Here is a 15626-nt window from a genome sequence, read left to right as displayed (position 1 = left end):
TTCACAGTAAATTTAAAAATTGCAATTTTTAAATTCCTTAAAAAAATCTGTGAAACAAATATTTTTTAATAATAAATAATGAAACAAATATTTATAGGTATTTTGTTTAAAGTTTAATATTGAGAACTATTGACAAAATACATTTCACACTGAAAAAATTATATTGCTATATTATGCTATACTATATTTCTATGATATATTATACTATTTAATGCTGTATTTTTTAAATGAGCAAGTCTACATTGCAGAGATCATTTGCTCTGTGAATATATTACTTTGTCTTTAAGCTCGAGCAGAGCTTTCTTCACTTCCTTGTTCCTCAGGGTGTAGACCACAGGGTTCAGAAGGGGCGTCATCACAGTGTAGAAAACAGCCACAATCCTGTCCACAACCTCCTTGGAGCCTGGTCTCAGGTAAATGAAAACAAGGGGACCATAGAAGCAAAGGACCACAATGCAGTGGGAGGCACAGGTCTGGAAGGCTCTCCATCTTCCCTCTGAGGTGCGGATCTTCAGGATGGAATGGACAATGGATACGTAGGACAGCACTATCAGGAAAAAACAACCTAAGGCCACCACCCCAATGCTGACAAAGATCACCATCTCCACAGTGGACGTGTCTGCACAGGCCAGTTTGAGGATGGCTGGTGCATCACAAATGTAATGCTGGATCTGGTTGGGCCCGCAGAAAGGCAAACGGAATGTCGGTGTGGTCTGGGCAGCAGAGTGCAGAGAGCCACTGAGCCACGTGGTTGTGGCCAGGATGACACACGTCCTCCCACTCATCATGCTGGCATACCTGAGAGGGTGACTGATGGCCAGGAAGCGGTCATAGGCCATGGCGGTGTAGAGGAAGCACTCAGTGCTGCCCAGGAAGTCAAAGGAGTAAAACTGGGCCACACAGCTGGGAAAGGAGATAGGACTGCCTTCAGGTGATACCAGGGTCATCAGCATTTTGGGCACAGTGACTGTGGAGTACCACATGTCAATGAGGGACAGGTTGCTCAGGAAGTAGTACATGGGGGTGTGCAAGTGGGGATTCACTATAATCACCAGCAGGATGAGTAGGTTCCCCACCACAGTGAGGACATAGATCACCAGGAAGATTCCAAAGAGGAGCGTGTCCAGCTCTGGTGCATGGGGAAGGCCCATGAGGATGAACGTTGTCACTAGGCTCATGTTTGTCATTTCTCCACAATTTTGATCTCTCTTTCTCTCTATGGGAATAACAAGGGCACCCAGCATTTAGTCGAGAATTGACAACTCATTCTATATATGAAATCTGCATCATACGTCATACATAATTCTAGTTATATTCCACTTTGCTTATCACAAATCTCCTTTGTAAAAGGAGATGGAATGTTTTCATCTTCTCTCTCTCTCACTCTCAATGACATAGAGTCATACACAGATATATGCAAAAAATTCATTGTAAATTTATCTTGGTGTATCATAAATATCACTAACTTAGTACCATAAAACAATGCAAGTTTTCTATTTGGTATTCTCTGTGCATCATGTCAGCTTGGTCCTCTGCTCCAGGCTTCACAATGTTGAAACCAAAGTTTCAGCTTGTTCTCTAATCTCGCCTGAAGCTCAGGATCACCTGTCTCAGTGAAGATGTCAGTACAAAATAAGATAATAAATATAAGGTATTTAGTAAAGTGCCTACGTTAATAGGTACTCAATAAATGATAGCATACTATATGAATCTGCTGCCTTATTTTTTTAATGTATGTATATAGATATATGGAGAGAGAGACAGACAGAGAGGTGAGTAGAGAGGGAAAGTAAATTCTCATTGTGCTATAGAGACTCATCAATTTCACAGCTTCTGAGGAAGATTTCACCACTGTTGTTGGTACTCTTGTCTCACTAACACCACTACCTGCTTTTATAGGAAATACTCTCAGAGCAAGCTAAGTCTAAACTCCATATAGAATCCCTACAGCCTCCCATATGATCCAAGAAATAGCAACCCTCATAACACTGCTGGCCGCATGCTTGGCTTATTGTAGATAGTCTTTCGTGAGGCTCTAAGAACATAAACTTCATGTGTCCTCCCAACTACAATCCACTGGGTAGGGACTGGCTTCTAGTATATTGACACATATTGCTATCTTAAATATCTAAGTATTTTACAGTATTGGCTTTGTTAGAGATGATACTCCTCCCCCCACCTTCTACTCCTCATATTCATAAATCCAGGTGATGCCCTCATAAGAGAAGACAATTCCATCAAGTATCAGATTCTTATTTAAAACCTACTACTTGTGACAAGAAATACAGAACCATTGTAAGATTAAAGAACCTATGATAGCATAACATCAAGAAACTTTGAAATTGTGTACTATGGAAAGTGAGGCAGAAATGATGGTTTTAATTTAATCCAAAATATTGTCAAGGTCAATTCTGATAGTATATTTCAAGTGAAGACTCATCAACATGACAGAAATGAGGTTCTCTGCTCTTAGCAAAACCCATACACAACAGATCCTATCTCCATACAATGTGCCTTAAGCTACATTAAAGCCGTATTTCAAATGAAAGAGTAAATAACAGAGACACTTACCCTAATATCCTATGTGGATATCAAAATTTAAAAAAACAGAACAAATGTATCTCTAAAATTTCTACTGCACCAGTGGGGTCCCATCATAAGGAAAAATCACATTTAGATTAAAGTATGAAAATTTTCATCAGGTGAATTGCAAGGTAGCCTGAGACCTAAGGCAGAAGTATCAATGAGAGGTATCAGTGTTTGACTTGTCTTTATGCCATAGCAACTTAGTAACTAATCATAGGTCCTTATTACTAACTGTATATACAGATATGTATATGTTGCGTGTACATATATAATGTGTGTGTGTGCAATTTGTATATATACATACATACATACAGAGAGAAGGAATACATTAGAAACAGAGACAGAGGAAAAGACAGACAGACAGGACTTGATAGCCACATTTAGAAGGAAATCTAACAATATCTTACCTCTGAATGGAAGCTTAAGAAGGAAAGCAAGTGGAAATGAGAGAAATCTACCTTTGTAAGAACTCACCTGCACATGCGATTCATTATAATATAAAACTCATTTGTGTTTACCCCCCAGCCTGCCAAAACATTTAACTTTCTACATGCTACATCAAGGTACTTGTTTGCAAGTTAATACTGAAAGAGCTGGCATACCTGTGACTGCTTATGGAGAAAGAGCAGTTCATTTCTGTTATAGGACCCAACTAGTTGAAGGGCAAAGAATGGAAACTAACATAGCTAGACAGGCAGGAGCTTAATTTGATTTACTTTCACAAGGAATTGAATTACCCTTGGGTTTCCTGAATGATCAGAAAAACAACAAAAAGAATCTAATTAAAAGTTTTTAAAAATCACATGTATATCTCCCTGTATGTTTGTTATCTGAACACTCCTGAGAAGAATTCATGCCTTTCTGGAGCTAGCAGTTTTACCTAAGGGGAAAGAAGGACTGTTACCCTATTCCCTAATCAATGATGCAGATAAACTCACAATGGTTTATTCTCAACTTAAAATTGCCCAGAACCTACAAATTATCATCTCTTATTTCTGCACTCCATCTCATATCTCACTCTTTCTTTCAGCATATTTTAAGGTGATTTAAATTTTAGTGGTCTAAATTCCCAAACTGTTTTACAGCTGTTTTTAGATATCCGTGGTAGTCATTACTACGTTTGTTTAGGTAAAGACATTTTAAAGAAAATAAGCAAACAAGCCAACCATGAAAAATAATGCTCTGAACTAAATTGACTGCATTTTAAAATACAAATTTTGCATCTCATTCTCTTTGATCATATGTTATAAAGTTAAAGAGCTTTATAATCATACTATAAGAGAGAAAACAATTGGGAACTTAAACCAATTTTCTAAATACCACTTCAGTTAATGAGATAATTACTGCTATAATTCCTAATTATTATAAAATAATGGCATCTTTATATCATATCTAAAATAAAACTAATCCCAAATGAAGTAAAGATTTAAATAAAGGGGGAAAACTCAAAGCACTAACAAAGATAATACATAAATAAAACAAGAATCTAGAGGAAACCTTCATTGTGACTTTTTAAAAATATTTTAATGTACTTATTTATTTATTTTTGGCTATGCCAAATCACATATGGGATCTTAGTTCCCCAACCAGGGTTCAAACTCTGGTCCCCTGCAATGCAAGTCCAAGGTCTTAACCCACTCAACTCCCAGGGAAGTCCACATGGTGACTTTTGATATCTGGTATTGTGACTCTATTAATTTTTACTTCTCTAGATTATCTTGGCCATTTTGGAATCTCTCTCCATTTGAATATACACTATAGGGTCCACATGTCTATAGAATAAAGTACAGAGATTATATTTAGAACTGCATTGAATTTATTAACAATTTGAGGAGAATGTGTGTGTTCAGTGGCTCAATTGTGCCCAGCTCTTTGCAACCCCATGGACTGTAGCCCATCAGGCTCCTGTCATATGTCTCTCAAAAATGTTTTGCAGTTTCTATTATTGTGGTCATACACATCTTTGCTTATTTTTAGATCTGGATCAAGTTTTCTCAACCTCATCACTATGGACATTTTGAGCAAGACAAGTCTTGTGGGGAACTGTCTTGTGCATTCAGAGATGTTTAGCAGCATCCATGACCACCAGACACAGACACAAGTACCAGAGACAATCAACAATTTCTACAGACATTTTCAAATCACAGTTGAGAGCCACTGACTTAGATATTTAATAAATGTTTGCCTTTTTAATTAAATTATTTTAATTGTAGGCTAATTACAATATTGTGGTGGTTTTTGCCATACGTTGGCATGAATCAGTCAAGGGTATACATGTGTCCCCCCAATCCCAAACCCCCCCCACCTCCCTCCCCATTCCATCCCTCTTGGTCATCCCAGTTCAGCTTCTTTGAGTGCCCTGTTTCATGTATCAAACTTGGACTGATCATCTGCTTCACATATGGTAATATACACATTTCAGCATTTTGAGCCTAATCATACATAAACAAATGGACACAAATCATAAGTGCATAAGCTGTTTATACATGAAGTTGCAGAGCACAGATGCTCTTTGATATATTACTGTATGTTGTGTGAATATACTATGATTTATTTTTAATTCAACCGTAGATAAGCATTTGAATAGTTTCCAATCTTGCTTATTAAAAAACAGTGCTAAAATATTAGAATATATGTTTTGTGTGATGTATATATGAAATTTTCTTTGGCAAAACTATATATAATGTATCATGGTGGTAGTATAGTCGCTAAGTCATGTCAGACTCTCACAATCCCATGGGCTGTAGTCCACCAGGTTCCTCTGTCCATGGGATTTCCCAGGTAAGAACACTGGAGTGGTTTGCCATTGCCTTCTCCAGGGATCTTCCTATCCCAGGGAAGATCTCTTCTTGATAGGTGGTTTCCTGCATTGCAGGCAGATTCTTTACTGCTGATCCACCAGAGAAGCCCCCATGATTTATTACACATAATATTATACATTATATACTGTAGGTTATATATAATGTCTCTTCCTTTCAGATACACATTTCGAAATATATAAACATATACATGTATTTCTATCAGGTATTTACCTAGGAGTGGAACTGCTGAGTCACAGGGAATTTTTATCATCGTTTCAGTAGATTCTGCCACAGAGTTTTACCAGTTTATCCTCCCAGTGTCAGTGCATGAAATTTCCAGTTGTTTCACGTAAGACCATCATTTGGCGTGACTGGTCTTCTTCACTTTGGCCCTGTTCATGTGTGTGAAGTGATATTTTATTGTGGTATAATTTTTCTCTTTCTGATGAAAACTGAAGCTGCTGCTGCTGCTGCTGCTGCTGCTGCTAAGTCGCTTCAGTCGTGTCCGACTCTGTGCGACCCCATAGACGGCAGCCCACCAGGCTCCCCCATCCCTTGGATTCTCCAGGCAAGAATACTGGAGTGGGTTGCCATTTCCAAAACTGAAGCTGAGTACCTTTTAATTGTTTGACTTTTGGATGATACTAGCCTCTGAAATTTCATTACTATCTCTCATTCTTAAGTTTATCATTTCTTTTATTGCAAAGACTCATTAAGAGAGTGAAAGACAAGCTGCAGGGTAGGAGATAGTATTTGTAATACAGATAATTGACAAAGAACTTAAATTCAAAATAAATTATGCCAGCAAATAAATAAAAATGGAAAGCCACCTCTCAGCTTTGAAAACTGAGCAAAGAACATGGATCTGCAATTCACAGTTGATAACCCAAATGGTCTTAAAAATGATTAAATCATTACTAGTTAGTGAAGAGATAAATTTAAAGATTGGAATCAACACACACACTCTACCATATTAAAAATGGATAATTAATAGTACAGGGAACTCTTCAATACTTTGTAATGCCCTGTAGCATAGAATCCTCCTAAGAGAGTGTACTTGAGCAGGAGTCAGGAAGGATTCCTTCCATCTCTCTGTATTTTAATTTCATCATCTGTCAATTGAAGATAATGCTGCCATATCCAGTTATCCTATAGAGGTACTAGGGTTGGTATGTGAATGAACTTTAAAGCCAAAGATGCTATTAATACATGGATGTCACATACTAATTATTGTAAAAATGCCCTTTGAATTTAACTCAGATTGAAATAGAGGTGGCAAAAATACACAGAACTATACAAAAAAGATCTTCATGACCCTGATAACCACAATGGTGAGACCATTCACCCAGAGACAGACTTCCTGGAATGTGAAGTCAAGTGGGCCTTAGGAAACATCACTATGAACAAAGCTAGTGGAGGTGATGGCATTCCAGTTGAGCTATTTTAAATCTTAAAAGATAATGCTGTGAAAGTGCTGCACTCAATATGCCAGCAAATTTGGAAAACTCCACACAGTGGCCACAGGACTGGAAAAGGTCAGTTTTCATTCCAATCCCAAAGAAAGGCAATGCCAAAGAATGCTCAAGCTACCATACAATTGCATTCATCTCACATGCTAACAAAGTAATGCTCAAAATTCTCCAAGCCAGGCTTCAACAGTATGTGAACTGTGAACTTCCAGATGCTCAAGCTGGATTTAGAAAAGGCAGAGGAACCAGAGATCAAATTGCCAACATCCTCCAGATCATCAAAAAAGCAAGATAGTACCAGAAAAAAAAAATCTACTTCTGCTTTATTGACTATGCTAAAGGTTTTTACTGTGTGGGTCACAACAAACTGTGGAAAATTCTTCAAGAGATGGGAATACCAACCCACCTCACCCGTCTCCTGAGAAATCTATATGCAGGTCAGGAAGCAACAGTTAGAACTGGACATGGAACAACAGACTGGTTCCAAATAGGGAAAGGAGTACGTGAAGGCTGCATATTATCACCCTGCTTATTTAACTTATATGCAGAGTACATCATGTGAAATGCCAGTCTGGATGAAGCACAAGCTATAATCAAGATTGCCAGGAGAAATATCAATAGCTTCAGATAGGCAGATGACACCACTCTTATGGCAGAAAGTGAAAAAGAACTAAAGAGCCTCTTGATGAAAATGAAAGAGGAGAGTGAAAAAGTTGGCTTAAAACTCAACATTCAGAAAACTAAGATCATGGCCTCTGGTCCCATCACTTCATGGCAAATAGATGGGGAAATAATGGAAACAGGGAAAGACTTTAATTTGGGGGGCTTCAAAATCACTGCAGATGGTGACTGCAGCCGTGAAATTAAAAGACACTTGCTACTTGGAAGAAAAGCTATGACCAATCTGGACAGCATATTAAAAAACAGAGACATTACTTTTCAACAAAGGTCCATCTAGTCAAAGCTATGGTTTTCCCAGTAGTCATGTATGGATGTGAGTGTTGGACTATAAAGAAAGCTGAGTGTCAAAGAGTTGATGCTTTTGAACTGTGGTGTTGGAGAAGACTCTTGAGAGTCCCTTGGACTGCAAGGAGATCCAACCAGCCAATCCTAAAGGAAATCAGTCATAAATATTCATTGAAAGGACTGATGCTGAAGCTGAAACTCCAATCCTTTGGCCACCTGATGCAAAGAACTAGAAAAGGCCCTGATGCTGGGAAAGATTGAAGGTGGGAGAAGGAGATGAAAAGGGATGAGATGATTAGATGGCATCATTGACTCGATGGGCATGAGTTTGAGCAAGCTCCAGGAGTTGGTGATGAACAGGGAAGCCTGGCGTGCTGCAGACCATGGGGTCACAAAAAGTAGGGCATGACTGAGAGACTGAACTGAACTGAACTGAGGACATCGCACTTCTACAGGCAACACTATTTCAGGCAGCACTGTCTAGATCATCCAGCATGCAAAGAAGAGACTTAAGCTAGATGGAATTTGAAAAACTTGTCAGTCCCTTAAGAAATCAAACATATTTAGAGCTTGGACAGCCCTTTAGAGGAGTGACCTAGAGCACACCCTCATTTTACCCTTGAAAAAAAGCAACTTCTGTGGAGAACATGGACTTTTCCAAATACAAAAGGACATACTGCTTACTTAGTGGTTAAAAATCCCACATGAGGTTACGTAAATGCATTACATGGAATCCTCTAATTATGATAACAGAGGAATTTGTAGTTCTGAAATAACACTGGGCAATGAATAGATCAATAAATAATTGTTAAATATCTTTTTTAGTATGCTTTATTTACTTTAAATCATTGTTGGCATGCATTTTTAAAATAAGCCATTTTATTTTATTATTAATTTCTCCTTCCAGTTTTATTGAGATATGACTGCATATAGGACTGGGTAAGTTTAAAGTGTATAGCACTGGTGGATGGAGTTGGATCCTAAGGTGGCCAACTGGGGTTCTAGCAGGCAGAAACTGTGTAAGCCAGGGCAAGGCTGGGTCCCTTGTCTTCTGTTGAACAGAACCAAGTCCTAGGGCAGCTTGGGGGCTCAGAGGGGTCTACTGAGGACTTGCAGGTGGTGGACCTGTGTCCCTATGAAACTGGATGGTGGGCCAGAAGTGGTATCAACTGGCTGATGAGATGGGTCAAGTCCCAGCCACTAATAAACTCGAGGAAAGACCACAAAATGACACTTGCCAGCATCGGTGTCCTCAGGGTAGAGTGAGCTCCCCCAAATGGCTGCCACCAGCAGGTCCTCGGTAGCTGGGTGAGTCCCACTTGTCTCCCACCTCTCCAGGAGGCTCTCCAAGATCAGCATTTGGATCTGATCCAGGTTCCTTTCAAGTTGTTGCTTCTGCTCTGGGTCTTGGAGCATGTGAGATTTTGTGTGTGCCCTTTAAGAGTGGACTCTCCATTTGCTACATCCCTCTAGCTCTCCAGAAAGCAAGTCCCATTGGCCTTCAAAGCCAGATGTTCTGGCAGCTCATCTTCCTGGTGCCAAGACCCCTGGTCTGCAGAGCTTATGGAGCTTGAATTTGTAGCTTCTTGGGGAGAACTTCTGCAATTTTGATTATGCTCCTTTTTATGTGTTGCTTATCTGGGGATATGGGTATGGGTCTACACCCCTTCTACACATTTAATTGTGGTTCCTTTTTTACATCTTTTGTTGTAGAAAATCTCTTCTAGTTTTAGGTCACTCTGATCAATAATAGCTCTGGAGATAGAGGTAATTTTGGTATGCCAATGGGAGGAAATCAGCTCTGGGTCTTCCTATTGCACCATCTTGGCCACTCACCTTTTTTTTACACTTTTTTGTTTTTTTTTAATTTTGTATTGGAGTAGAGTTGATTTACAATATTGTATTAGTTTCAAGTATGCAGCAAAACGAATCAGTTATACATATATCCACATGCTCTTAGGAGGATTCTATACTACAGGGACACTACAAGCAAGCAAATAAACTTCCTGAGTAGCCACAGTTCATGTTTCACTGCTAACAAAGCCCACTGAGGCTTATTTCTGGGCAAGTTAATAGCCTCTGGAGGGTGAAGCGGTAGTGACATCAGCCCCCTTCCTCCACCCCATGGGGACTATAGGAAGGAAGAGCCTACTTGCCAGAAAGGGAGGCTCCAGAGGTCAAAGCCTAAGGAGATTGCTGCCAATGTCTTCAAAAAGCTAAAAAGAGGATGGTGAGGCAAGAAAGGTGCACCGAAAGAGCTCAGTGACAAAGCCAAGAAAGGGCATGTCATAAGAGGGGACCAGGGAACCTGCTGAGCTCAGAAAGGAGCCTCTACAAAGAACAGCAAAGAGCGTGAAAAAGCTGTGGCAAGAATACACAGTGTCCTCAGGGCAGAGTCACATCCAGGTAGTGGCTGTCAGCAGAGAAGACTCGGGGAGGGAGATGAGGGCTAGTAACAGAACTCGCTGGGAGACATGCATTTATTGGAAGTATGTTAGAGACTTTGGAAACAGTGCAGACACCTGAGATCTCTCCCCAGCATTAGGCTTTACAAGGGAGGGAGGGTGGGACTTCATACTCTGCTCATCGAAGGCCAACTTACCTCTCAGTTTTGGACCCTGGTAAGCTTCAGGATCTATTTCAAGCCTAGTCCAGTTCATACAGACTACAAATGGCCAGATAGAGCTAGTACTCATGCCCTTTTCCCCAAGACTGCTTGTGGAAACTGCTTCTTTTCCCATTACATGGATGAATATATCATATGCTGTTAATATGGGCTTCCCTGGTGGCTCAGAGGTTAAAGCGTCTGCCTTCAACACGGGAGAGACCTGAGTTTGACCCCTGGGTCGGGAAGATCCCCTGGAGAAGGAAATGGCAACCTACTCCAGTACTCTTGCCTGGAGAATCCCATGGACAGAGGAGCCTGGTAGGCTACAGTCCACGGGGTCACAAAGAGTCAGACACAACTGAGAGACTTCAGCTTCACCATGCTGATAATATAATGTGGTACTGACTAAACTATATACACCATAGGACTGGAGACGTTTTAGCTATCAATAGGGAAACCATCAATAGGGAAACCATCAATAGGGTTCTCTCTTTCCAGGGGGAAAATGATGATTATTGTGCAGTGAAAGTGAAAGTCGCTCAGTCGTGTCCAACTCTTTGTGACCCTATGAACTGTATAGTCCATGGAATTCTCCAGGCCAGAATACTGGAGTGGGTAACCTTTCCCTTCTCCAGGGGATCTTCCCAACCCAGGGATCAAACCCAGGTCTCCCACATTGCAGGAGGATTCTTTACCAGCTAAGCCACAAGGGAAGCCTAAGTACACCTGTATGCATGTACATTATGGGGAATCTGGTGGGACTGGGAAGAGGATCTGAGCTATTGTAAGCAAGAGCTGGTAGAGACGGTGTGTTTGATTCATGCAGAGACTAGTAGGATGTCCCACTGTTCTTTCATGTGGCATACAGTACTGTGCAGAGAGAACAATAAATTATAAAAATGAATGAAGAGTGAGATGCCAAGGCAACTGGGAGACAAGAGAAAAATTTATAGTACAGAAGAGAACTGAGGCTAGGAGGAAAATTGATTTTCTGTATGTAAGAACAAAACTTAAAGTGTGAACCCTTACTGATATAGAAAAGATAGCTATTTCTTTTTAGGTAAGAATCAGAACAAACTCCTCCTTTCTCACTCTCTCTCTCTCTCTCTCTCTCTTTCTCTCTCTCTCTCCCCTTCTCTCTCTCTTACAAATGAGAAGCCAACACTAGGCATATTAAGGAATTTGCTCAAAACAATATAGTAAGTAGTGACAGTCTCAGTACTGGAATTCTTATGATTTGGGGACCTAGATTATAAAGACATAACTGATTGTCATCCTAGATTGAGGGTCTAGATAATAGGGAATCCAGACAAGACAGAGTGAAATCCTTATATTCAATAAAACATACAAATCTTTCTCTGCAAGATATGCTATAAATTTGGGATCAAAAGAAAAATGAGACAAAGTCCCCATAGGAATTCACAGCCCAATGAGGTAAATCAGGCACACAGAGGGTAAATTGTAACCTGCTTAGTAAGCCTATGATAGAAATGTGAATGAAGTACTGTGGCGGCTACAAAGAATGAAAGGCCTTTTGGGGGAAAGGGAAGCAAAGCTTTACTTAGTACATCGCACATGAATGAGATCTTGAAAGATTAGTAGAAATTTTCAAGCATCAGTGGAACAGGGCTAGTACATATTAAAGGGACTAATATATAAGGAAAGGGGGGGAAAATGTTTGACTACAGCACAGATTTGTGGGATGGAGCACAGAGAGGAGGCTAAGGAAGTACGTGGACAACAGGTTATGAGTGTCTCTGTTCCCATAGGTCATGCCGGTGTGTTTGAATTTTCGCCTGGGCACCATGATGCCAGTAAATGTTGGTAATCAAGGAAATGCCCAGGAAACCTCTAAGAATTTCCTCTGAAGTTGCTTCAGAATAGATTCTGTAGCTACATGTGGAGAGATTATTTAGTTTCTATGTGGTTTGAAAGAAAGTGAAAGTCACTCAGTCATGTTCTACTCTTTGTGACCCCATGGGCTGTAGACCACCAGGCTCCTCTGGAATTCTCCAGGCAAGAATACTGGAGTGGGTTGCCATTCCCTTCCTTCCCCAGAGGATCTTCCCAACCCAGGGATCAAACCTGGGTCTCCTGAATTGTGGGCAAATTCTTTGCTCTCTGAGTCTGTGTGGTTTGACTCTTACTTAAGGTGCACACCTGTCTTAATTTGCCCTGGACTCTCTTAGGTTTAACAAGGAAAATCTCATAACCTGGGAAATCGCTCAGTCCCCAAAACACCTATCTTCATTGATGAGTCGTCTCTGTGGCACTGATGAAGACTGAAAGGAATAAAGGTTATGGATACACAGTGATTCATGGTGTAGAAGGAGAAGATAAAGAGGTCAGCCACAGCTGCCATCTTGGTCCTTTTGCCTGCTAGCTGTCCAGCTGGAAGCCAAATTTCATTCCACACTTTTCGAAGCCTTCTGAGTTATTCTGGGTGACCCTTGAATTCTCAAGAAGGTAATATACTATTTCAGATACTTGCTTCCAGTTGGTAAAAAGACTATTAGAGCTAATATTGGTGGGGAAAGGGGGACACTTAAGAGGATACACCTCCCATAACCCCTCAGTGTCTGAAAGAGCTCTAGCGCCCTCTTAGCCACCTTCCTGATTTCTTCCTTTCACTGTGGTTGATGCCTGTCACCAGTAGTCCTGGGAGAAAAGCCTCGTTGTGATGATGCTGCAAATTCTGAGAACTCACTGGAAGTTACAGGTTCACTTCAGACCTGAGGCACAGATGCAATGCCTGAATTTTTCCAATACAGAACCCTGACACATAATAGCTAAAGTCATTGAGGGTTACTGTGAATTATGTAAATTTATTTAATCCTTACAAGAGCCCCATAAAGTCGACACTACAGTTGTCCCCATTTCTAGAAGCAGGCAAAGAAAGGTGAAATGGCTTTTCCAAGATCATTGTTTAATCATTCAATCATGTCTGACTCTGTGTGACCCCATGCACTGTAGCCCGCCAGTGTACTCTGTCCATGGGATTTCCAAGATTTCCAATGAGTCAAACTGGAAGAGCTAGGATGTTTAAACCATGTCTGACTTCAGCATCCATGGTCTTAAGATACAGTATACAGTATATTACTGAATGGACATATGAACAGACAGATGCATGATGGATGGATGGATGGATGGATGGACGGAAAGATGGATGGCACTCAGGCAGAAGCAGAGAGAAGAGATGACAACAGGTATCCTGAAGCTGAGATTTTGTATTGCTTCACTAACCTGAATGATTTTAAAGGGCTTGTGTATTTTTGAAGTAGAATTTATAAAAATAGATATTCCTCACATAATTTCAAAGATTCTGAATATTTTATGTTTGATGTATAAATCAGATAGTGCATTGTTTAAAATATACACAGTTTTTTATTTGGCAAACTTACATTAAGAAATATAATTCCGACTCTCAGTAAATAAATAAGCGGTAACCTAACTCTCTAGTATGTAGATCAGAGATCAAACTAAAGGAAAACAATAGAACAGTCATTTCTTCTTAGACTGGTTTAGGTATTATATGATTGTTCTTCCTTCTGACATGACTATCTCTATGTATGGTCTTTCCTTCACCCTCCAGAACTATATACACATAATCTGTTACATGGGTTTTAACCCTGGAGAGAAAACCTGCTGTCTGAAACCAAGCAGAATCTCAGAATCAGGGGTTGAGGAGAAGGAATGATTATGAGCAAGAGCTAGAGAAGATCTCTCTTTTGGAGATCCTTTTCGGTCCATATTTGGCAGTGACATAGAATATATACCCCGTGCCTACAGAATTTACAGAGCATCGCTTTTTCCCTTCTGCTGCTTCTTTTGGCAGATGTCAACAGCAAGGAGATGCAACGTGGAAATCAGACTTCCGTGTCTCACTTCATCTTAGTGGGGCTGCACCACCCACCACAGCTGGGGGTACCGCTCTTCCTAACCTTCCTTGTCATCTACACCCTCACCGTCTCTGGGAATGGACTTATCATCCTCACAGTCTTGGTGGACACCCAGCTCCACCGCCCCATGTACTGGTTCCTATGTCACCTCTCCCTCTTGGACATGACCATTTCCTCTGCCATTGTCCCCAAGATGTTAGCTGGCTTTCTCTTGGACAGTAAGATGATTTCCTTTGGAGGCTGTGTCATCCAGCTTTTTTCATTCCATTTCCTGGGCTGCACTGAATGCTTCCTGTACACACTCATGGCTTATGATCGCTTTCTAGCCATTTGTAAGCCTTTACATTACGCCACCATCATGACCCGCAGTGTCTGTAACTATCTAGCTATTGGCACCTGGCTGGGAGGCACCCTCCACTCACTTTTCCAAACAAGCTTCATATTCCGGCTGCCTTTCTGTGGTGCAAACCAGGTGGACTACTTCTTCTGTGATATTCCTGCCATGCTGCGTCTAGCCTGTGCTGACACCACCATCAACGAGCTGATCACCTTTGTGGACATTGGATTCCTGGCCCTCACCTGCTTTGTGCTGATCCTCACTTCCTATGGCTACATAGTGGCTGCTATCCTGAGAATCCGGTCCGCCGACGGGCGCCGCAACGCCTTCTCCACCTGTGCCGCCCACCTAACTGTCGTCATTGTCTACTATGTGCCCTGCACCTTCATTTACTTGCACCCCGGCTCTCAGGAACCCCTGGATGGAGTGGTAGCTGTGTTCTACACAGTCATCACTCCCTTGCTTAATCCTATCATCTACACACTCCGCAACAAAGAAATGAAGGCTGCCTTATGGAGACTGGGAGGTCGCAAGGTCGTGAAGCCTCACTGACTCCGTGCATCACAGACATGCAGGAAATGATAAAATTTAGGGTATCTGATGGGACACCAGATAATTGGGGAGCTTTAAGAGAGAAAGAGAATGAAGAATTCATACAGAGAGTTGAAGACTCCTAGATATGGAGGTGGGAACCTTGGAAAGTTCTATATTGTAACTTACTTTTGAACATGATTTTTCCTGTTTCCTCCTTGAATAGCAGTGGAAATCAATCAAAACAACTCATCAAGGATGATAACATGCAGAAAAAATCTAAGATAAGTAAACTGTCCACCTAAAAACTCTCTCTGTGGCATCCTTCTCCATGTGTATTACTGCTTCTAATCCCTGAGTTGATACCCACATAGCTTTTTACAGGTTACAAGTAACCTTCATGCGCACCATATAATTTGACCTTGACAA

At 40.8% G+C, this 15626-nt stretch overlaps 2 protein-coding genes across 2 annotated transcripts; one reads left to right on the top strand and one right to left on the bottom strand.

The window, feature by feature from the left end:
- Positions 1-251: 251 nt before the first annotated feature.
- LOC138426882 (olfactory receptor 10G9-like) lies at positions 252-1187 on the bottom strand. Its single transcript, XM_069565890.1, has one exon. The coding sequence runs from the start codon at positions 1185-1187 to the stop codon at positions 252-254; it is 936 nt and encodes a 311-aa protein (XP_069421991.1).
- Positions 1188-14249: 13062 nt separating this feature from the next.
- OR10G6 (olfactory receptor family 10 subfamily G member 6) lies at positions 14250-15218 on the top strand. The gene has a single exon (XM_069565679.1). The coding sequence runs from the start codon at positions 14283-14285 to the stop codon at positions 15216-15218; it is 936 nt and encodes a 311-aa protein (XP_069421780.1). The 5' UTR covers positions 14250-14282.
- The last annotated feature ends 408 nt before the right edge of the window (positions 15219-15626 follow it).

The sequence above is a fragment of the Ovis canadensis genome, chromosome 21, assembly GCF_042477335.2.
Source record: "Ovis canadensis isolate MfBH-ARS-UI-01 breed Bighorn chromosome 21, ARS-UI_OviCan_v2, whole genome shotgun sequence".
Taxonomy (NCBI): domain Eukaryota; kingdom Metazoa; phylum Chordata; class Mammalia; order Artiodactyla; family Bovidae; genus Ovis; species Ovis canadensis.
This window is presented reverse-complemented; position numbering and strand designations above follow the sequence as displayed.

Coding starts and splice junctions, on each gene's coding strand:
- LOC138426882 (XM_069565890.1), bottom strand. CDS start 1,187: ATGACAAACATGAGCCTAGTGACAACGTTCATCCTCATGGGCCTTCCC.
- OR10G6 (XM_069565679.1), top strand. CDS start 14,283: ATGCAACGTGGAAATCAGACTTCCGTGTCTCACTTCATCTTAGTGGGG.